At 39.4% G+C, this 24,748-nt stretch overlaps 1 protein-coding gene across 1 annotated transcript in view; it reads left to right on the top strand.

Moving 5' to 3' along the window:
• The window catches only part of PARP8 (poly(ADP-ribose) polymerase family member 8), a 182,978-nt gene that overhangs the window by 2,028 nt on the left and 156,202 nt on the right, over positions 1-24,748 (top strand). The window contains exon 2 of the mRNA XM_030567250.1: positions 328-382. Within this exon, the coding sequence (XP_030423110.1) occupies positions 328-382 (55 nt within the window). The remainder of the gene's footprint in view (positions 1-327; positions 383-24,748) is intronic.

The following is a 24,748-nucleotide window of genomic DNA, read 5'->3' as shown; positions in this document are numbered from 1 at the left end:
TGGAATATTAGCAGGTCATAAATGAGTCCTTTTCGTGCAAAGCCTTGGTGTTTGCTTGTTGCTTTATGGTGAGCACTATTTACAGTATTTGATTTGCCTGAGCTGCCTGGCTTGTTGCTGCCTGTTGCCTTCACTGACAATGGAAATTCCTGCCGTTGCCATAGCACCAGGGCACTTGTTGCAAAAGGGAGGGGGGTTTCCTGTGCTCTGATGCATTTTAACCCCCGTACCAGTAGCAGAATGAGGGCGAGGAGACGTCAGCTATTTTAGACAAAACCCAAGAACTAGAAATGATCATTTATAATAACGCAACTCTTTGTATTTTAGATTTCAGGTACTCAGACTCCACCTTCACCTTCACCTATATTGGAGGCTCCAAAAGGTACTTCTCTGTAATAACGAGTAACTTCGTTTCCCATTCACTTTTAGACTAGGCTAGAGTCTCCTTTATTCTTTATTTTTTGGGATAGTAATTTCTTTTTCTTTTGCAATGAAAGCAAATGATTAACATCCAGTGGGACATAAATAACTAGAGAAAGAGTGTTGGGTCTGAGCATGTGATCTATGAGGTGATCCCCTTCATCAGAGACTTATTCATCAGAGTTTTCCTCTGTGTAACTTATTTGTCTTGATATTCAGTGTACACAGATAAGTAAAATTATTACCTGGTGCAAATGGTATAGAAAAACAAAAAAAAAACATTGAATGCAAGATGTTTACAAAATCTGACTATAAGAACTAATAAAGAAGAGGCCAAATTTTACTCTGTTACACCAGAGTAACACAGGGAGACCAGAATTTGGTCCTAATAGATGCAAATCAGTTTGCAATAGAACAAATGAACAGTATAGAGGAATTAAATGAAAATGTCAATGAAGTTTATGATGCAGATAACAGTCATTTAAACAACCGAATATGAATCTATGTGCTTGTAAGCACATTTAAGTTTATTCACAAATTGAGGTGTATATGTAAATAGATACTCATTTTTATTATTTGTATATGGGGTTGCAATTTATATAATTTCTTCCGTTGCATTTCATTATGTTTGCTATATCATTAGTCTAGATTCTGCATAACTGTCTGTTTTCAAAAGAACTCAGTTATTTTTTAAACAAATCCTGTTGGTGAATGGATTTTTTTCCAGGTGTTTGTTTAGTTTGTGAATTGATATCGTATTTGTATTCATATTAAACAAAAAATAAAGTATAGCTAGGTTTAGTAGAATTTATTTTTTATTTTTTATAATTTTGATACAGTATTGTCAATATTTATTTTTAAGCCTTTTCCCATTTTTATTTATTTTAAATTTTCACAGTTGTAGGAAATTATGGGGAAGTGTAAGACAGTAATTATTTAATGACAGTAGATACTGAGATTCAAATTGCAATATCACATGTCAAAATATAAAAAGTAAATATTCTTAAATTAAACTCTAATAAATTCTCAAGCAGAATTTTACTTACTTTGCCTATATATACATTTCAGCTATTAACTATGTAAATATTTTTCATGAGTTTGTGTGTGTATGGTGAAATTGACATTTACTGATAAAACTCTAATCCTAATCTAGGCTAATCCAAGACTAAATATAGTTCATCAGGTTTAAAGAGAAGTCTCTTGATTTAGGTAGCTTCAAGGGTTCAGTATCTTTAATGCTTACTTTTTTCAGGCCACCTTAGTTTAAAAGGGAATGGATCATTAGAAGTTATAGGCCTCTATCCTGAAAGATGATCTTTGCAGGTGGATACCTACACCTGAACAGGATGCTGTTGACACCAGTGGGGTTCTTTGCAGTTTCATGGGTCCACCTGCACAGGTCTCAGCTTGTAGGATCAGGACCATAACTGATAAATGGGTTTGTAAACTACTTTTGTCACTTTAATGGCCTCCACATGCGCCTACTGAAGGCGGTGGCAAAATGCTTTCACTTTTACTAATCAGAGGTGGCCAGATCTGACTGCTCAAATCATGACTACCCAAATCTGGAGTTTACAACATGTAGGCAGATCTGTCACACATGGAGTCTGACTGGACTGGCCACCGAGAACCAGTTTCAGTATCTGGAAAATTCAAATTGAATTTAAAATTTCACGTTATACCTTGAGAGGATGATACAAATAGGTTTCCATAGTGCATGTTCAAATTTTACATTCCTTCTGACATTACATCCTCTGCAGACATGCATAATTCCCCTGCATGAAGCTTGTTTACTCAACTTTGGCATGTAAGGACACTTAAAAATAATCTTAAAATAAGGGATTCATACTGACTTCTCATCTTTCCTGTTTTTTTTCCAGTCTTTAAGAATATCCATAGTACACAGAGGTGCATTGGCAGCTGATTTTTCTGTTTGCTTTCTTTTTGTATAAAGTGCAAAGCGTTAAGGGCCAAATTCTGATTTCCCATGCCAAAGCTGTGTAAACAAGCTTCATGTAGGGGAATTATGCATGTCTGCAGAGGATGTAATACTTCCACATGTAACCCAAAGCCAGGGCTCAAATCAGCTGTGCAGCCACTAATGCAGACTCTACAGAGAGTTGTAATAGTGGCCTTCTATGTGTTTCCTACTTGGGAGTGTATCCCCTCCAAGTTAAAACTGGGTTTATTGGGCCTTCGCCTCCCTGAGCTTGGCCACCAACCCCAGCCCTGTTCACGTTACAGCAGCTATAGATTCCCTGCCACCCACTGGCAATTCTTCTGTGGTTTGGGTACTGTTGGCAGGAATTGCCCCTAAATGACAAAACCTTTATTAGCTCATGGTACATAGTAGAATAAGTATCAGGTGATACTCCTGATATTATCTCCTCAGACACTTGCAGTTGTCTGATTTTATATCTTCCATGCTGGCACCACTGCATGCTCTCAAGAAATGAGACAAGGGATGTTCTTGGGTCCTTTTTACTGAGAAAAAAATTTTAATGGCTAAGTGATGGATCAGTTGGTAAGGAAGATTACAAGATGTTATCTGTAGCCACGTTTTTCAATTCTGTCCTTTAGTGCTTTACTTCCCTTAGCTATGTTCTCAGGGAGCCCTGGAAACTCAAAGCTAGTGCATAGTATAGTTTTGCTTTTACTTGCAGTGCAAGAGCAAAATACATGAAACAAGAAAATATGTTTTATGTCTGATGCTACATAGAGTATTTTTTGTTTAACTGATTCATGACCTTTTTCTAAGATTGCTCACCCTTATGGAAAGGCTAGTGTATAAAGTCAGCAGGTTAAACAGACCTAGGGATTTCTTCTGCATATCGTTTGTATCTATTAGACAAATTAAGTCTACTCACTAGTGGTTTTAACTTGTGCACTTAGAGCCAGATTCTCAGCTGCTATAAATCAGTGTAACTTCAGGAAAGTCAATGTACATTGCTTCATTCCTAGCTGAAGTTCTGGCCCTTGTTTTTTTTTCTTTTTGTTTTGTTTTTTAAACCATTCTAAGGTTCATATTTGTGAGTATTTTCACCTTAGAGAGAGATTCTCCCAATTTAACTGCATTGTACCCTTTCTCCTTGGACTTGCACTGCCCCATCACATGTTACTACTGTAGTTCTCAGCGTGCAGCTGGTAAGATCCAAGTTGCACACTACCCATCTCAGGTCCTGGCCCTGATATCACTTATACTGCTTTTATACTGATTTCAATTGAGTTATTTATACTGCTCTATATAATATACACCTAAATGTAAGCACAATATTTATATTCAAATTGATTTATTTTATAATTATATGGTAAATGAGAAAGTAAGCAATTTGTCAGTAATAGTGTGCTGTGACACTTTTGTATTTTTATGTCTGATTTTGTAAGCAAGTAGTGTTAAGTGAGGTGAAACGTGGGGGCACACAAGATAAATCAGGCTCCTGAAAGGGGTACAGTAGTCTGGAAAGGTTGAGAGTCGCTGATTTACACATTATGAGACTAGTTATAGGCTGGGTTTAAATATGTCTACAGTGGACCGGCCAGCATTTGAATGAATTTTCTTGAAAAGTTACAGGAGGGGGAAGACATTTCTTTAAGAACAAACATATTTCTGTTTCATGGATTATCATAAATAATCCTTTCCCTGTGAAGCACAAGCAATCATTTTGGCCTCTGCTTAGGCAACACTTCATTCTTCTAAAATGAACTGTGTTCACATCACATTTCTAAATTTTTGACAGTTGTGGGGTGCTTGCTGGTTTTGAAATCCTGTAATTAGGAATTTATTAGTGAAGCCCATCTTTGTTGTATAATGTGGTCACTAAATACGAAGCACATTGTATAACAATTTAATCATTTTTAATTTCATTTTTAGAAAGCGATATGCAAATTGAGAGATATTTTTCACAAAGTGACATGCTCCTTCAGGTGCTGTGACTGTGCAAGATTTACCCTTATTTAACTGCTGCTGGCAGAATATCAGAAACGTCTGGATTCTTTATGCTTTGTACTGCAAGAACTTAACGAGGATGTTAAAATGATAACACATCGAGAATCTTGGTTTTTAGAATCTCTTCTTATTTCTGCTGTCCTACTAACTAACTCCTTTTGTGGCACACTGCTTCTTCCAAAACTCAGAAGACTGAACAGAAGTGCTGATCTGCCACATAATGAATGCCCCGATGTTGTTTTCAGGTTATAGATATAATTTGACTTAGTTTGCATGAAAAGTACGCCTAGTTGTCCTGAGAGAATATACTTCTTTTGCTCCTGATAAACAAGATCAAGTCAAGTGCTTTTCATTCATATATGTGCATAACTCCCATTGGCAGTGAGGGACTGTGACAATGAAGACTGTGCATGAGAAGAACAGATCTTTTATGGAGGCTTTTTTAAAAGAAACAAGACAAGGCCTATGAGAACTAAACACACAGATTAATTTTGTCGGCAAAATTCTCTCTTTCAGTCTGCCTGCCAGCTCTTGACTCTGATGTTCTGTCCTTCCTACATGAGCAGAATGATGATAACAATGGCAGTTCCATGCATGCAGGGGAAGGCTGAATTTCTGTATGGAATTGGTTTAAAAGAAGATCTCTGAGCTCTGAGAGGAGAATTTGCCTCTGTATTCTTCCTTAAAGTTATGGTAAAATGTAAACATGTATTGTCTTTTTTTTTTTAAGTTTTGTCTCTGATTTTTATACAATTATAGGTTTTTCCATGGTGCTTGTTACTGTGATATCAAGCACCTCACTTAAACTATTGAATTAATTCCCACCTCAGTGAAGCATAGAAATACCTTCATCCCCATTGTGGCATATAAAGGGTAAGTGACTTCCCCCAAAGTCACACAGGAAGTCAGGTACGGACTGTAGATGACTGAAGTGTCAGTGCAGGGTGTTAGCCACAAGACTTCTCATTTGAGCAACCTGAGGATAAGTGGATGTGATTAATTTTTTTTTTTTTTTTGCTTTAATGGGATACTGACAGGATTTTCGGTCTATCTACGTGGCTTCTTAAATTAATTTATTAGAGTTAAACAGAGGATGAAAATTCTGTTTCATGAAAGATTTTAGGATTTTGAAGTTTGGCTTCATTCCGAATCATAGTGAATCCAAGCATTTCTAAATTCTTCAGGAAGGGAAATTTTGTTTTGTTTGTTTTTGGTTGATCAAAAAGTTTTGTTTTTATTTTGATTGTATTATAATATATAATACACAAAATAAAAAAAATCCAAAACAAAAAGTGTAAAATTGAAATGTTTCATTCTGAAAATGTCAAAATGAGACATTTCTATATTGTTGAAACTTGCTTCCTGATTTTCTTCTTAAATGAAATTCTGGAAAAATCTACCTGATTTCATGGTGATTCAATTTTGATAGAATATGGTTCCATTCAAGTTTTTTAAGCAGCGTTATCAGTGAGGAGAGCTATAAAACAGTATTGTACAATACGGCTGAAGGTCTTGTGACAAGGTAGAAAGGTGATCTTCACGCCTCTGCTCATGAGGGGTTACAACTCAAACCCCTACTTGTCACTTGTGTGGTTGAGGGTGGGGATATAAAAGTAACGGGGAAATGGCAGCAGTGGTGACTGCCTAGATCAGGGATCTCAAACTCAAATAACCACGAGGGCTACACGAGGACTAGTACATTGGCCCGAGGGCCGCATCACTGAAACCTTTTCATACAACAATACAAAAGTATAGTCAAAAATGAAAAAAATGAAGAGTAATATAGTATGCTATTAAAAGTCAATATATTAACTTTTTAAAAACTGTAATACGAAGAAGGGTTTTAATAAAATATAAACACTTATAACTATTCCTTATGTGGTCAGTAACACTTATGATGACCTACACTAACAGTCTATCAACATATCTGTAATGGCAGGAACTTTTTAAAGTAACTATTCATACAAAATACATTGCCACTTCTAACAAATAGTTTTCCCAACTACTCACAGCAAAGAATCATACGTGCTGAACTTCATACCTGAGACTGCTCGTCTAGTCCATGAGCCCCCGCCCCTGCCCTGCCTCTTCCCTCCCCTATTCCAACCCCTTCCCCAAAATCCCCGCCCCAACTCTGCCCTCTCCCTGCCCCTATTTCAATCCCTTCCCCAAATCCTGGCCCCAGCCTCCTCCCCTGAGCATGCCATATCCCCACTCCTCTGCCCAGGAAAGTCCTGAGTGTTGCTAAACAACTGTTTGGTGCCTAGAAGTGCTTGGAAGCAGGTGGAGGAGTGGGGATGGCGCGCTTGGGGTGTGGAGGGAGGAGGGATTGCAGTGGGGAGGAGAGCTTGGCTGCTTGTGGAGTCAGCGCCTCTGGCGGGTCTCAGGAAATAACTCTACAGGTTGCATTCGGCCCGCAGGTTGCATGTTTGAGATCCCTGGCCTAGATGGAGTGGTATCATTTCCCCTCCCAGCTATCTTAGAAGCTGAAAAGTTGGAACCCACTCTTCTGAGTGGCTTGTTTTTGTTGGGAGTCCTCTGTTTATGTATCCATAAAAGCATGTCCTGAGGCCAGGGAGTGAAACTACTGTTGGTGAGAACATTCTTCCGGCTGGTGATTCTTCCCATCGTCCTGTTGGTTCTACGGGCAATACTTCAAGTATATACTTGTTTCCACAAAACCAATACATGCCACAGATGCACAGCTTTGTGCTTGTGCCCATTTTTTATTCCAAAATATCCAGTAAGTTGTATATCCCCACTTTGTTTTAAGGGATGTGCTGGCTGCCACTTCCTGCAGCCCCCTTTAGCCTGGAGCGGCGAACCGCGGCCAGTGGGAGCCACGATTGGCCAAACCTGTGGAGGCGGCAGGTAAACAAACTGGCTGGCTCGCCAGGGGGCTTTCCCTGGTGGACCGCATGCAAAAGTTGCCAATCCCTGAACTAGAGTTTATTTCAGCTTTAAAATCTCTCTTTAAAGCAGAGAGTGTTTGTTCTCCTGCTAATAATACCTGACAGCACTATTCATCTATATTTATTACTAATTACTATTAATGATTGTATATCCGGGGCATTCTTTTAATGCATCCAGCTGTTAGTTAAACACTTCTCCATAATACCTCATTGATAGGTGCTTTTAGAATTTCAGTAGCTAAACTGCTGTTTATGTAAGTGATTCATCCTGAAAGGAAATTGTAGAAAATTAAATACAAATGTTAAGGGATCAGGGCAAGTAAGAATTCAGTTTTACTCAGTTAATGTTGCTCACATTTCCTTTCTGATACTCAGTTTGTCTTTCTAGAAGGTTCTTATTTCTTTTTGATGCCTTTCTTTCCTTGCTGTTAGAAACTCATTAATGTTGGAAATAAATTGGATCATCATCACCACTACTTACTGTAAAAAATAATCTGTTTTAGAAGGATTGTGGTCCCCATCCTGGTCCTATGGAGGTCAGTGGATGTTTTGATACTGCAAAGTGCTGTGTTCCTCTAGCAGGGTGCTCAGGCCAAAATATTCAGATCTGGGTGACTAATTTTAGGCACATAAACTTGTATTTCTAAATAAGTGATCTGATTTTCAGAGCCACTAAAGCCAATGTTAGTGTGTGGTTGTTCAGCACCTTTGAAAATCAGACCATTTATTTAGGAGTCTAAATATGGACTTGGGTGAATGCATTTAGGCACCAAGATTAGAACATTCTATCTGAGCATGCTGCCTAGAAAATAAAATTAAGAAATTTTAATATATAGAATATATATAGAATATATATATATAGAAATTAAATCTATGTTCAAAAATATTCTCAGCAATTTCTTTCTGTGCTTTCATCATATTTTAACACATCAGGTGCATAAAAATAGACCTCTGGGCCATCATTGTTAAAGAGTTAATATGATAAGACAAACAAATTTAAAAGCTAAGTTCACTGTGACAAAATTTATTTAGATCACTTTTGTCTGTAAAGTGAGCAATACCATAGCTGATGTTTCCCCTTAGACCATGCTAATGTGCAGTGGTTCACAAATAAGACTTCTAGATACCTGTCAGTAAGCATATATATATGTGTATATATATATGTATATATATATATATATATATATATATATATATATATATATATATACACCCTCAGTCAGCGGTCACTACAGTCCGACTGTCCAGCTCTGAAGGCAGCAGCACAGAAGTAAAGGTGGAATAGTATGGTATTGCTACCCTTACTTCTGTGCTGCTGCTGGTGGGGTGCTGACTTCAGAGCTGGGCGCTTGGCCAACAGCCATTGCTCACCTGCTTCCCAGCTCCGAAGTCAGCACAAAGCAAAGGTGGCAAGACCGCAACCCCCTAAAATAACCTTGTGACCTCCCTGCAACTCCCTTTTGGCTCAGAACCCCCAATTTGAGAAAGTCTTGTGTGTGCCATTAAATCTGTATAGTATATGGTTAAAGCGCACAAAAGACCAGATTTCATGGGGGGAAGACCAGATTTCATGGTCCGTGATGCATTTTTCATGGCCGTAAATTTGGTAGGGCCCTATCTGTAGAGCCCCTAGTGCGGTCAAACAACTACGAGCCAGATTGTGCCCAGCCTTTATGCATGAGAACAAAGGTGGGAAAGAAGAGTATCCCTCCTCTGCCCATTGCACCCTTGTTTAGGAGCTGGGCACAGTCATCTTTATGAGTTGGATTCTCAGTGGAAAGACATTAAGTTTGTTGGGCTTTGCGTTAGGCACTATATTCCCATAGCACATGGACTACATAACAATAGTCCTGCTTTTGGGGCCATATGTTCCAGTGGGAGTGATCCATGGCCTCATCCACGCCAGCTAGCAGTAAGAAAGGGCATGGCAAATTGCTAGAGGTTTGTGGAGTGCCCACCCTCCCACAAGACCCCTGGAGACAGTTCCTGCATGATCCCCTGTGGTGGGTTGTGGCTTAAAGTAGCAATTGGGCCATCACTATTCAGGGCCAAATTCTAAGCCTCAGAGACAATTTTTGAGGCAGACTTCCATTGTACTTTCTCGGAACTTCCTTGATTAAAGAACTGAAAAAGAAAAGAAGCAGCAAATGTTCCGCCTTTCTCCCTGAATAGTAGAAGCATTGATCAAACGTAAACCACAGGCATGCCTTATATATAATGAAATGTCACATTGCAGAAAGAAGACCCTCAAGTGATAGATAATTAAAGAAATAAGTTCCACTCCATCAGTATAACAGTCAAAGCATTCAAAAGCATTTGATCAAGTATGGTCTAGGATGCAATTTTGAAGTCTTGGTTTCTTAAATGTTGTTACAAATGACGATTTCATTTTCTGTTCACAGATAGGAATTTCTAATTTATTTATGGATAGTTCTAGAAAATTACAATTTTGCACTGACTGTTTTTTTCCACCTATTATGGCATTTATGGCAGACGACATTTGCTTTCAAGTAGGAAGGATAGCCTAAAGGGTAGCGATGGCATTCCGGGTCACGGACTTTTCTGCAAATGATAGAATGTTTTCTTTCTTCCTTTTGCTCTTGTTCATGCTCCCTCTTTCTTTCCCCACCATCTTCAATGTTGATAAATTCATCTTGGATCAGGCCTCTCAACCATCCATGCTCGGTGAAGATATGAAATTAATTGGGAATGCTTTTGTGTCAGATTAGGAGCTCGAATTTATGGAAGGTGTATTTAAAAGCCTAGAATGATTCTTATGTCATAAAAGCACTTACTGAGGGCAAACGCCTGATCTCAGTTACACTAACATAAATCTGAAATAACGCCATTGATGTGAGTAGATCTAACCTGGGTTTACAGCAGGATAAATGAGAGTTTCATTTGGACCTGACTGTTTCAGTGAATCACTTGCAGTTGATTTTTCACACTAAGGGAGCTATGAAGTACAGCGTTCTATTTTATTACTGAAGACATGCTCATTTTGGAGTACTTTCTTAAATCGTGGGAGACCTGCAATTTAACAATGAAAGCTTTCTTTCATGCATTCTTATCGAGTATCTGCCAATGCAGAGTGTAAAGGTAGAATGCCAATTGTCAAAGCTGTACTTTTCTTGTTGTATCTTTTTCAGCCTTAGATTCTGGGTACCAGATTGTCACTGAAGCCATTCTTAAGAACATAATTTGTTAGGCCATATGAAAAATCCTTCATCTGTCACTCATATTAAATCAGCATTCAATGTTAACCAAAGCAGCATCAAAGCATTTTATAGGTGAAATCATTAATTGGGAATAAAAATGACCATTTTTTAATATAAAACAACCTGTGAACATGCATAGAAGGGTTTATACTGAGTTAATTGGCAATCATGTGAGCTCTGGTCATCTCAGAGTGTGTTAGTTCCAGCGTGTGGAAATACCATAAAAGATCACATCTCTATCCCTGTGTGGATATAAAATTTGGATCCGTGTCCATCCGCGATCTGCAAACATTATCCATGGATATCCGCATCTGCGGCGATTGGCAGATATAAAGCGGATATCCACAGATTTTCGGGACTCTACACATCTCATGTTATTTTAGCTCTCCGAGGTGTAACAAGCCCATGAAACACAAATATTGAGATAATTGATTACCTGTGGAGCCTACAAGGGTCATTCTCTCCAGGACAAGTCCTCCAGAATTTACTAGTTATTTAAATCAAAAAGATTTTATAGAGATTTAATGAGGTTCTATATTTAAACCATGCTATAGCATTTTATACTTAGGAGGCTCATTTGTCTTTCAGGATGGTGGAATTTTGCAATTAGGTTTACATGTCCAAAGAGGATCTTTTATAGGTCCAATATGTGAGTTGAATGGAGAGAAGAGAGAGATTAGGCAAGTTTGTAGGACAATAGGAGGAGTATTTTGAAGAAGGAAATTACTTCAGAGGTTACTGCTGCCAATAAGAGTTTCAAATGAGCTCAGTATGTGGTGTGTAAATTAGAGAGTCAAAAGAATCAGCCAGCCAAAGGGACTTATTCTACCCTTTTGCAGACCTACTTCCATACATAGTTTTGCAAATGTCTAAATGACACAAGAGTAATATACTATTTGGTATATTTTCCTGGCTTTCTAAGTGTGCACTTTCCAGAGTTAAATAGTGATGGGGTCTGTGGGCCAAACTCTGCTCTCATTTACACCTGTGCTACCTTATTCACCTCAATAAGGTTGTGTAGGTTTAAATGAGACCACAATTTGTCTCTTTATCTTAATGATTTTTTAAATTATTATTGATCAAATAGGACCTTATTATCCCATAATTTTGCCATTCCATTGTTCTTTGCTTATATTTATTTTCTGTCTTCATTGTTCTCATTGACAAATTTCTCTACTCTACACATTGTGCTATATTGTGGATAGTGAATTAAAAGAAATGCAGATGTTCCACTTGCATAGGCCTTTATATTTCCCTGTTAACCACAAAAAACCCAAACATATAAAAAACAAACAAATAAAACCTACACAAAACAAAACAACCCAAACCTCAGTAAGGTTTTGGTGTACCTACGTCTAAATCTTATATTAAATTATCCGTTAGTCTCTTGTTTGCTTTATATTGTCCTTCTTGTTTTGGATAATTGGACACCGTATTGTGTCCATGTATTAAACTTCAATATATAGATATTGTAAAAAATACCACTGTGTAAAGAGTTACTGTTTATTCAGGCATGAGAAAACATACATTGATCCAACAGTTCAGCCAAAACCTGGTTTTTGTCAAGGACAACAAACACACATATATTGAGCATAAATACTTTTGGCAGCTAGCACCATCTGGCTTCAAGGCAGAAATGGACGAGTGGAAAGCATCAGCATAATACTGAGCTAATAAGGCTTAGGCACTTGCTGTATAGGAAGAACGTAGGAGTTACAGTTACATTAGTCAGGATAAAAATTACAAAAGCTATTGATCCTTCTGCCATAGGGCATAAGCTGATCATCAGCGGGGGTCAGTTAGGAGTTTTGACCGAGCCCCCCAGAATTAGTATTGCATAATTGGCCAACGGCACTGTGGGTTGTTCAGATCTTCAGCTGAAGCATCAAGTAAGGCCACTGTTAGAAATATTATTGGGCTTGTCTGGTATGGCAGTTTCCACAGTATGGTACCAGGTGTTCACAACAGAGTTTAAAATATTCACTTTCTAGAATCTTTTGCCATCAATTCTGAGCAAATTGTTGTCAGTTACTAAAATCAGGAGCAGTTCACTACTAGTCTGTCTATGTATATCGTACACCCACTGTGGTTGTAGCTTGTCTCAGAGAAACTAGTTTTCTGTAATATTTCTATATAATTATACATTTAGACATATCCTTACCTGGCATAAATCAACATATTTTATGGAAGTCAGTGAAGCTACAGCAATTTACAATAGATGAGGATCTGGCCCATAATTTGATAGATGTACTGAAGAAATTTAAATAAAAGTCACAGGTAACTACAGGTGCTTTCCATATCTTAATAACATTTAATACAATGATTCTTGTTTAATACTTAAAATTTCAGCATTCTACAAAATGTAAATGTAAAAGGAATTAAGAATTACATGATAAAGTGATATTAATACATTTATTTATGTTGGCACTTTAGGTCACAGTTTGGGGCCAGATTCACTACAGCTGTCACAGGGAGATGTAAATTGCACTCTGTGAGTCATTCTGGCCCCAGGGAGGGTTTCCTTCCAAAGGAATTGTTATTTCCCTCCACCTCCCTTAGGGTTTGCTTAGGAGCAGCTTTAGGCTATGACTGGAATTTCATCAGAAGAGACTGCTGAAGGGGCTATACTGACTCAGTGTATTTCCTGGCTGAGCTGGCCATGCCACTTGCCCATCCAGCACTACAAACATGTTGGTCTGTGCAAATGTCAGTCTGGAAGTGCAGACCGGACCAGTGAGGGGTTGTGTCACAACCTGCCCTGTAACCTTGAGTGCCTCACAATGCTTTGCTCTTGTAGCTTCCAACTTAGGCCCTGCTCAACCAGCCTGCCAACATGGAGGCCACACCCTGTGTACTAGCCAGTCCTGGTTCAGCAGCTCTGACCCAGCAGCCTGTCTGCAGCTCTGCAGCCCCACTCTGGCTTCAAGCAGCCTTGGTTACTACTTTCAGGGTGACCCAAACACACTCCCCATCCAGAATTTCCTCTCACGGGCAGTTCAGAGAAATAATACGGTTCGTTTGTTCTTGTAAAGACACAAAACAAACCACAGCTTATTAACATAACTGGGAGTAAATATACCCTTCTATGTAAACACAGCACTGAGTTGGTTTATAGTAAAAATGAAACAAATTTATTAACAAAATATACATAGAATTAAGTGAGTTCAAGTATAAGGAATGAAGGTAGAGTTACAAGTAAAACAAAATATGCTCTAAATGTCTAAAACGTAGTCTAGCAAAACACAGGCTTTTCTCAAGATGATTTCTCTCACCAGTCATTCTCCCCCCCAGCTATGACTGACTTTTCCTCAGATAGGACCTTCCACAGAACTACAAGGTACTGGCTTTCTTTGTTGTCTTAGGTAAACAATCTTTATGTAAGTAGGTTTCTCACCTATATTTAGTTTCAGAGACGTCAATCTCCCCTTGGTTGAAGGACCCATATTTCTCAGCTTGCAAGAGCTCTTTTCCCTTTTGTCTGTCTAGTGATGAATGCCGAAGATGGCTTCTGCCATTGCTTATATGTCCCAAAGTTCAATGGCCTTGCTTCAGTTGGTAGGAAGCCCTCTTACGGTCTCTGCTTGCTGTGTTCCCCAGGAAACTGAGCTCATCTTGTTCTTCCCTCTCTGTGCGTTTCCCTTCCCTCACATGGTTTCTGTATAAATGGGGCTTCCATTGTTTGATTCCCCCATGCTTAATTTACATAAGAGACAGGTATATATAGCTGTGACATTCGCTCCTGTCTGGACAGATATGCAGCCGAATACCAATGAGTATCCGTAGTTCCTTATATAGTGTTAATACATAAATTTCATAGTGATATTAATCACCAGTGTGTCATTAGCTTCCAGAAAACACATCACTCAGCACTCTTTTATAATACAGTAATATTGTATACAGTCATTTGATTCTGTGGCTTATCACTTCAGGTTCAGCCCTCCTCTCTCTATAGACCAGTAAACCTTTGAAATAAATTCTTCTGAAAAGTAAAACCAAAACCAAGCTTCTCTCTAGTGCTGGGTGTAGATGCCATGCTGTCTTCTGCTGTGTGGCTTGCTTTCACTCCTTGTTAGCTTGATGGGTCTGTTTACTGCTTATATGTAAATTGAGGTTAACACGCATTCCTTTCTTTAACATAGACCTATTTAACAACTGCCTCTGACATACCTGGATATGTTAGTTATAATTCCAGTTTATATTCATAACTCTTAATACCCATTGCATGCATACGTCATGCAAGGATATGAATGATCAGAAATTTATTAGTTTTCACGTGATACCTTACAAGGCATACTTTGTCCAAAGATTATTACAATAGTGTGTAGGTTGTGAATAGAGAGGTGCTTCTTGTCACAGAGGACCACTATAACTTTTCCTCCCACCACATCCTTCCAGCGGAATGTAGGCTGCAGTTATTTTCTGTGAACACAACCCATTCCTATAGTAGATTGTCTTCTCTAAGTGCTTCGCATAAATTTATGCTGGCAAAAACTGGTATGTACCTTGGCTGAATTTAGTCCAGGATGTTCACGCTGTTAAGAAACATGAAATATTCTATTTAAATAATTGAACTGAGGTAATTTTACATAATAAATTAGCAACACAGAATAGATACAGACATGGGCGCCAAGTTTGTATAATTTTTGGTGGTGCCCAGAACGGGTCTAAGCAGAGCCGCCCCATCCATAGGATGGACCGGGGCAACTGGCCAGGACCCCGCACTCTGGGGGCCCCACGTTTCAGGGGGATGCAGAATTCAGGGCAGCCCACGGGGCTAGCAGGGGGGCCTGGTGCCGGCAGCAGTAAGCAACCCAGCCCCAACTGGCCCCGCTCCACCCTGCTAGCTCGTAGCGTCACTCGGGGGAGGAGGCGGAAGTTGGAAAGAGGCAGGGTGAGGGCTTGGGGGAGGGGTGGAAGGTGGCGGGAAGGGGCAGAGTGAGGGCCTAGCAGGGGCGGGAAGAGGCAAGTTGGAAGCTTGGTGGAAAGGGTGGAGTGAGGGCGTAGCAGGGGCAGGAGGAGGCGGAGTGGGGCGGGCTGGGGCCGGGATGCTCGCTGCTCCTGGTGCCAGGCCTCCTGTTATTGCCCCAGGCTGCCTTGAACCCCGCATCCCCCTGAAGCACGGAGCCCCCCAAAGTGCGTGGCCCAGGATGGTTGCCCCGGTCCATCCTATGGATGGGACGGGTCTGAAAATATAAGCCCAAACATCGGTGGAGCCGGTCCCACCTTCCTGAATATTGGTGGAGCATGGGCACCATGGGTCCATATAACTTGCCACCTATGGATATAGATGAGATAGTCATCAACTATCTCCAAATTATATTTATATCCAGAGATATTTAAAAGCCTGAGAGGTTTTATATAACAGAGGGTACTCAGACTCCTGATCAGATAGTTCACACGTTCACTAATACACATCATTCTGTTTCTGATGTCTAATATGTGGGTGACTGGAAAAAAAAAACCCTTTCCCTTTATAATGTTAAAATATTTGCAGTTGGAATCTGGGTACCTGCCTACTTTAGGCAGTGATAAACATTTCTGACTAGAGTGAAATATTGCTAAGATTTCTCTAGTGCCTAAATAAAATTGCCAGTTTTTTATCTTTTTTTGTGTGTGCAAATTACAGCAATACTTCACAACTGGTTTCTTATCTTGTTGTATGTTTTTACACATCAGAGAAAAATCCTTAAATAAAACAACAAAGCAACAGCAAGGCTTGTTTCTTTATGGAATTCCCCATTCCTCTGCTTTTGTATCAATTGAACACTCTCGCCTCCTTCCCATCCTCTCTGTAAAACGGATTCCTCAGAGTCTTTAGTGATGACCTACAAGTTACCATATATTAACTGTATTATTGTATTATTTATTAAGCACTGAAAACATAATAATATTGTAACTATCAAGATCAGTATATGCTGTAAGTGAGTAGCCACATGATGTTGTTAACCTTAACTCTGAATTTCCTGAGTTTGTTATGCTTGTGTTGGAGATAATTACAACATCTCTTTGATGTTTTTACCTTTAGTATAAATGATATGTTCTCGATCTTAATTCCATTTCAGGGTAGTTTTATCTGGGGATTTCCTTGATGGGTTAATCTCTCTCTCTCTCTTTTATTTGATGGATATGGTTTTTCTGTCATGGCTGTGACCAGAGGTAACTCCATTGAAGTTGATGGAGTTTCCCTGATGTAAAAGCACGGTAAATGAGAGGAAAATCAGACTCGCTGAGTCTACCTGATGGTACCATCTTTGATGAGGAAGATTTTGAACTGAGATATATGATCTTTCTTGGCAAGGAGAGTGAATCCAGCGTGAATAGTGTATTTCCCTGGTAGCTGCCACTTTCCTACAACCTTCAGGCAGTGGGCATATGGGTCAGAGACCGGCAACTTGATGGGCATCATTTTAATCAGTATTTTCCAGTGGTGTCAGAGTAAATCGTGACCCTGGCTGATGGAACCAACAAACATGTCTCTTGCTGAACCTCACTGACAAATGCAACAGAACCACACAATTACATACATTCAACTACAATTAATAACTTATATCCCAAAGTTTTAAGAAACATTATGACCAGAAAACAATTGTAATGTGGCCAGCAAAGTGACAACAGAAGGGGTAGGGGGAGTGCTAAACTCTGAGACTATGGTATTTTGAAGGAACTGAGGGAAGTGGGACCAGAGCTCCTTGTATAACCTCCCACTGAATTTTCATGGCTTTCTAAAGAATCCAAGTTTCAGGTTGAGAATGGCTAAGGCCCAGATTGTCAAAGGTATTTAGGTGCCTAATTCCCATGAAAATCAATGAAAGTTAGCTGCCCAAATACCTGGGAGATTCTGGGCCTACATTCCTAAGAATGTTTGCAGAGAATGTTTGAAGAAGAACAGATCTTTTCTGTTGTGAGTTGGAGCAGATCAAACACTGCAGCAATTGGCTAATATTCTCAAACCTGCAATATGTAGGGTTACTTCAAGCAATGTCAGTCATCTAAGTTGATTTTAGAAAAGCCATACCAGCCTTCTCATTGATACTCCTTCCTTTTGTTCTTCCTGTGTTGTTGTTTGTTTTTATTTCAAAGCACTGTGCATATTCGTAATATTCCACAAATGAAAAACATATTTTTGTATTATCCCTGATTAACATCTTTGTGTACAATTATGTAAATATATATGCTAATTAGTTTTGCCTCTCAGACTCCTGGTAAGATGGCGCAGCGGGCACCAGTGCTGCAAAGGTTGGGCACCACTACTCCAGGGAGTGTTAATATGTGACTGTACATGTTAGAATCATGCAACTGGAAAAGATTCACTGTTTCCTTTCGTTATTGTTGGTGTCGCATTAACGACTCTTTGAAAAGAAAAACAGAGGAAGTGGTAAAAGAATAAAGCCTCTGGGTCAGATTAAGCTTTGAGTTACATCAGTGCAAATCTGGAGTAATTATATGTACTTCTGGTTGGCTGTATATAGCTCTCTGTACTTACGCTAAATGGACTGTGTTCATTGCTATAGAAAAGGCAAGCACAAGCAGCATACATACTTATTTACTTAAATTGGACTAGAACCTTTTTATATAAAAACAAGCACAATATAAATAACTATTATATTACCTGGTTACATATAAACTTTCTACTATGTTGCTTATTGGTTATTGCTGGCAGAGAGTTTGTTAACTAGAGAGAATCCAGATGTTAAACACACTGTAAGGAGATCTTAGGTCTGAGCTCAGTTATTGGAAGACAGTGCTCATGCTGTGTGTGTCAGAGTGCAGTCTCCTAAAAGGAGACCTGTGTCTTCAACAAATGGAAACATTTGGAGGTCATCCCTTGAGATTGTTTAGTGGCCAGAAAGTTTAAAATAAAGGATGATTTTATGGTTAAGACACCAGACTGGGTCTCAGTATTTAATTACTGGCTCTGATGTAGATTCCTTGTGTAGCCTTGGACAAGGCACTTAATCCATTTGTGTCTCCAATTCCCATTCCTTAAAAGAGGGATAATAATGTGTCCCTTCTCTTACACTTGTCTTTCCTGTCTATTTAGATTGTAAGCTCTCTGGGGCAGGGGCTGCCTCTTCCTATGCATTTGTACACAGCCTAACACGAAAGGGTCTTGGATGAGCGCTGAAGCCACCACCATAATAAATAGATAGCTTAATAAAGAATCATACAAACATTAATGATAAATCATTAATAGTTCCTGTGCCATCTTGGAGTCAGGCATATATTACATTGTTGCTATCACAGTATTTCATTCTGTGTTCATTAGATCAGTTAGAATGTGTTGCCAAATTTTATTTCATTTCATTTTGGGGAATGAATGGGATTAGCATTACATTTTATTCTAATATTTCTAAATATACCTCTACTTTGAGCCAAAAAATCTTACTGCGTTGTAGGTGAAACCGCATTATATCGAACTTGATTTGATCCACCGGAGCACGCAGCCCTGCCCCCCCCCCCCCCCGGAGGGCTGCTTTACCGCGTTATATCCAAATTCGTGTTATATCGGGCTGTGTTATAATGGGGTAGAGGTGTATCAATTTTGGTATCTAGCTGAAATGCATTAAAGGTTATTATAGGTATAAAACACAAACTGTTCTGCCTGCAGTATTTCTACGTTTCTTATTAGATTAGTTGATTATACTGGATTCTAGAATTACAATGGTGAAAGTCTGTTACGACTAGTAAACTTCAAGCTGATTTCACTATCTGGTGATTTCAATGGACTTGTGATTATTTAGACATAGTTCTATAAAGTGAAAGACATTTTAAACTGTAGGGTGAATACTAATTGGCCCACAATGATGTCAGGACTTTCCTACTCAGCTGTTTCTGTTTTGAGGTCAGTTGGTCATAACTGCCAAGTGTCTTAACATTGGGCATAGCTGTGTTACTGCTGTCCTCGATAGGTCAGTTTATAGCTGTAATAGTGGGTCAATTCAGGTTTCTTAAGCTCTGAATATAATGCAAACATTTGTCTTGCTACTGACTGATACTTTAATGAGAGACAAGGTGAGTGAGGTAATATCTTTTATTGGACCAACTTCTGTGGATGAGAGAGACAAGCTTCTGAGCCATAAAGAGCTCTTCTTCATATCTGGTAAAGGTACTCCCAGCATCACAGCAAAATGCATGGTGGAACAGATTATTTAGCATAAGTAATTAGCACATGCTCTAAGGGACCAATGAAGGTAGAGTGGTCCATTAACATCTCTGCAATCATAGGACAGAAAGAGAGGGTTACAGATTGTTGTAATAAGCCATAAATCCAGTGTCTCTGATCAGTCCATGATTTTTAGTGACTAGCAGAGTTATGAATTTAAGATCCCAGGCTCGTCATTTGAAAGTGTTGTGCAAGTTTCTTTTGAGGGTGAGGACTGATAGGTCAGATATAAAACGATCACTTTATGAAAGCATTCACGCACAGATGATGAGTGCTTTTGCCTTTTATTATTTTCCGAGAGCATAGTGATTCTCTGGTTTCACCCACATAGTTGTTATTGGGGCATTTAGTGCACTGGATGAGGTATACTACATGTTGTGTAGAATCCAGGGATCTTGAAAGGTGTGTTGTGGGGGGCATAGTAGCAGTGGTGATAGGTCTGCAGGATTTGTATCTGTTGTTCTGGCAGGGACTGGTGCTGCTTTGAGTTGGTATGTCCTGGTCTGTGGGGAGCTTTCCTCTGATGATAAGCTTGGAGAGGCTGGGGGATTGTTTGACAGCTGGAAGAAGGGTTCAAGCAAAATTTCTTTCAGGCTGGGTTTCCCATCGAATATGGAGTTGTAATTGTTTGATTCCCTGTATTGGTTCCAGTGTAGGGTGCTAGGTTTGTGTTCAGAGTGGTTTTTATTTCTGTATTAAAGCAAGATATCTCTCCAGGTATTTGGGTAACCCATTCCATGATGTGAGCTGCTTCTTTGTTTTGTAAAGGTGGTTTTAAAAATGTAAAGGTGTATATCCTGGTATTTTAATGGAAGTTGGATGTAGAAAGATTTACATATTTTGCCTGTTTCTCTCCCGTATCCCCCACAAGACTCTAGAAGTGAATGGGGTTGCATAGGTGCAGTTGGAAGAACTGAGCCTAACTTTCCTAGTACTAGCCAAATTCTGCCATCAGTCATACCTGTGTCACCTCACTCAAGTTATACAGCAGTAACTGAGGGAAGTACTGAACTCAGTTGACCAAATTCTGCTATTAATTAATTGGAGATATACCAATGTCCTAGAACTGGAAGAGACCTTGAGAAGTCATTGAGTCTACTGCCTTCACTAGCAGGACCAAGTACTGATTTTTGCCCTAGATCCCTAAGTGGCCCCCACAAGGATTGAAATCATAATGTTGGTTTTAGCAGGCTAATGCTCAAACCACTGAGCTATCCCTCCCCCCAAATTTCTATTTGTCTTGATTCAGTGAAACACTTAATACATGCTTACCTTTAAGTATATAAGTAGTCCCATTTCAAGTTAGGGTTGTGCTTAAGAGTTTTGCTGTATCAGGCCATCCGGTTACTGTTCATCAGAGTAAATCTGGAGTTTGGGCCATTATATGTTTTTGGCATAGTTTTCAGATACTCAGTGTGTGTCTTTGTCATTGTTATATTTTCATTAGCATTTACCATCTCAGAGACTGTGAATAGCATTAGCAGAAAAAGAATCATTGTGCTACTCAGTCTCCATTAATTAAAGGAGAATCCTCAACAACGTTTATATGACCTTTGCCCATATTTTCAGAATTCTCCATCAATTAATGTGGTTTAGGATTCTGTTGGGGCACTGGAATTTCAGCATTCTGATAATAACCAGTGTTCAGCTGTTCACTGTTACAACAGTAAGATAGTTAATAATAGAGTAGATATGCTCTGATAAATAATATTTGATTTATTAGCATTATTAATATTTGAATTAGCATTTCTTAGGAGAGAAATCTGAGGCTTCATTTGTTATGAAAAGTAAAGATGATTCAAGTTCTTAACAACTCTTTGGCGTTCCTAAAAAATTACTACAAAATGCAGTATAGAGTAAAACTTCTCTAATCTGCAAACTTTATAATTCACACAGGGTTACTGACTTCTTCCTACCTTTAAGGAAATATTTTAATATTAGTGTGCAGCTTTTGTAACCGCATCTGTTTCATTTACTAATTCATAAAATTCATGATGAGTCTCCCAGTCAACAGTCACTGGAGTCAATTAATAAGTTACTACTCTAGACTAAAATTCCCTACATCTGCATAAAAGACAAAGTATTTGTGGTTTGCTGACTAGTTTCTCAGCTGGTGTAAATTCACATACCTCCATTTAATCATTTGTCAATGGAGTTTGGCCCTATGTGGGCAGAATTTGAAGTGGCTGGGAAGATCAAATCCACTCTTCAATACAGAATCATGCTGCAATGCTAATATATGGATCCATTCTCCTTTATTGTCTATTGAGTAATATAGTATCCACAACTCCTTTATGCCACTTGCATGAGATCCTGGGGCCACTGAATTGTGAAGGATATGACAGCCCTCTCCATTTGTGTGAGCCTCACCCATAAAGAAAAATGATTAGTTCTTTTCATAACCCAACTCCATGTATTCATAGTGCAAAATAAATATAATCAACCATACAGTTTACCTGAAACAATCTTATTGCATCATTCTTTATAAGCATCTTCCATTCTGATGTATTCTCTAATACGATGTTCTTAAAAAGTTACAGAGAATGGAGGATATGAAATCTAGATTATCTTTCACAGATGGAATACTGCATTAATGGAGCTGCGTAATCCAATCATGAGTTTATGGACTCCAGAAACTATATGATATGAGAGCAAATATTTGCACTTAGATATCTGAATCATGCTGAAGGTATTATTTGTGGCAAAGGATAAAGTGACATATTGTTATATCAGTATGGACATCTTTGGTTTTCAGCAATGAGTAGCACTGTTAGGTCAATTCTAAAATGGATCCTTAGAGTCAATTTGATTATGCAAATATTGCCCTACTACCATAGCTCTGGTATATGCCTCACAACTGAATGTATTCTGTTGTGATAGTTCATTATGTGGTATAAAGACTCAGATGTTTAGTGACATCACTGGAAATACTGAATCTCTTTATAACCTGTGACAGAGTGGAAATTTTCTAGAATATTTTTGATTCCTGTGTGTGCCTCAGTTTTCCTCTCTACTTTGCATTGCTCTTCAGTGGGTGAAAAAGGGTTAAAAAGCTTTTCTTGGGGCAGAGCAGGAAATATGAGGTGTTGGTCACTGTCTGCGGAGTAATTTATGGGCCCTTAAAGGACTGGCTGAAACTGATCCATAAGAATCAAGGATCTGAAAGATAATGGGAGCCACAATGACTGAACATAAAGAACAAGAGTACTTGTGGAACCTTAGAGACTAACAAATTTATTCAGCATGAGCTTTCGTGAGCTACAGCTCACTTCTTCGGATGCATAGAATGGAACACACAGACAGGAGATATTTAAACATACAGAGAGCATGAAAAGGTGGAAGTATGCATACCAACATGAAGAGTCTAATCAATTGAGATGAGCTATCATCAGCAGGAGAAAAAAAACGTTTGAAGTGATAATTAAGTTGATCCATAGAAGGTGTGAGGAGAACTTAACATAGGGAAATAGATTCAATTAGTGTAATGACCCAACTATTCCCAGTCTCTGTTTAGGCCTGAGTTAATTGTATCTAATTTGCATATTAATTCGAGTTCAGCAGTCTCTCTTTGGAGTCTGTTTTTGAAGATTTTTTGTTGCAAAATTGCCACCTTCAAGTCTGTCACTGAGTGGTTAGAGAGGTTGAAGTGTTCTCCCACTGGTTTTTGAATGTTATAATTCCTGATGTCAGATTTGTGTCCATTTATTCTTTTGCATAGAGACTGTCCAGTTTGGCCAATGTACATGGCAGAGGGGCATTGCTGGCACATGATGGCATATATCACGTTGGTATATGTGCAGTGAACGAGCCACTGGTGGCATGGCTGATGTGGTTAGGTCCTATGATGGTGTCACTTGAGTAGATATGTGGACAGAACTGACATCGGGCTTTGTTGCAAGAATAGGTTCCTGGGTTTGTGTTTATATTGTAAGAATGACTGAACAGTTGACACTTATCCATGGAACTCTCTGGCAGGCAGAACATGTGAACTCAACATACATATGCAGGTTTTGGACAGTGGACCAAAGGGTGACATGTGGCTGGGAAAAGAGTTAGCTTTTGGGAGAGATAGAGCAGCTCTCACCTTGGACTGACAGAGACAGGGGGACATGGGTGCTGCATGCACCCGCCCCCCTTTGGTGAGGCTAGCCCCCTGCCCTGCTCTTCTACCTGAGACCCTGCCCCCACTCCACTCTTACCTGCTGGCGCCTGTAGCAGCCCAACCAGCCGGCACCAAGCCCTCAGCTTGGGCCACCCAGAGGAGCACTGAGCTTCACCACAGCCCAGCCCCGGAGCTGCAGTGGCAAGCATTAATTGAGGTTTAGGGAGGCTTAGCCTCCCCAGCCTCCATTACCCACCATCCATGCAGGGGGAGAGAGCCAAAATGGATTCCATGGCAGCTTGGCAGGATGAAATGCTGTCTTGGCCAGAATGGACTATGTCTTAACCTTCATTTCTCTATGTTAACTTAAGGACTTTCTGATTCTGTGTTCCAGTTGACTACTCTGTTTTGAAAAGACTCTCTGGTGTCACTTCACTTGCTGAGCTACACTAGTCCCTGAGGAGTATAAAAGTTTCTGACCAGAAGTCTGTCTCTGTTGGAATTGCTGGGTAGAGCTCAGTGTGGAACAGGAGTGCTGGATCCCTGCGGTTCAGTCTCGGAGGTGTTGAGGCCATATTACCTACTCTTAAGGCAGAGTGGGACCCCTAGAGCGTCTGGCAAACTGAAGGAGATCATCTGAGTAACTGTTTAAAAGCTGGGGCATAGTACAGATCCTATGGATCCATGACAGAACCGTCTTGGGAATTGCTGATATAATGGTCATTCACTTTTAGTATTGCTTTTTGTCTTTCAACAGCTAAACAGAGATTAAAAATCAAATTGTGGTCATAAATGATCTTTGGTCTGTGCACACAATTAATGCTAGTTGGAGTTGCCTGATTATAACCAATGGCAAAACTCAGATAGAGAGGGCCCTGAGAAGAAGGAGAGAATGGGTCTGGGGGAACTGGAGGACTCTGGGGAGAAGGGGAAGATTGGAGAAGGATATAGAGAAAAGAGAAAGAAGAGTATAAATCTTAGGGGAAG

This window comes from Gopherus evgoodei, chromosome 6 (assembly GCF_007399415.2).
Source record: "Gopherus evgoodei ecotype Sinaloan lineage chromosome 6, rGopEvg1_v1.p, whole genome shotgun sequence".
In the NCBI taxonomy this organism is placed as follows: Eukaryota; Metazoa; Chordata; order Testudines; family Testudinidae; genus Gopherus; species Gopherus evgoodei.
The sequence above is the reverse complement of the archived record's forward strand: the minus strand, read 5'-3'. Positions and strand labels throughout refer to the sequence as shown.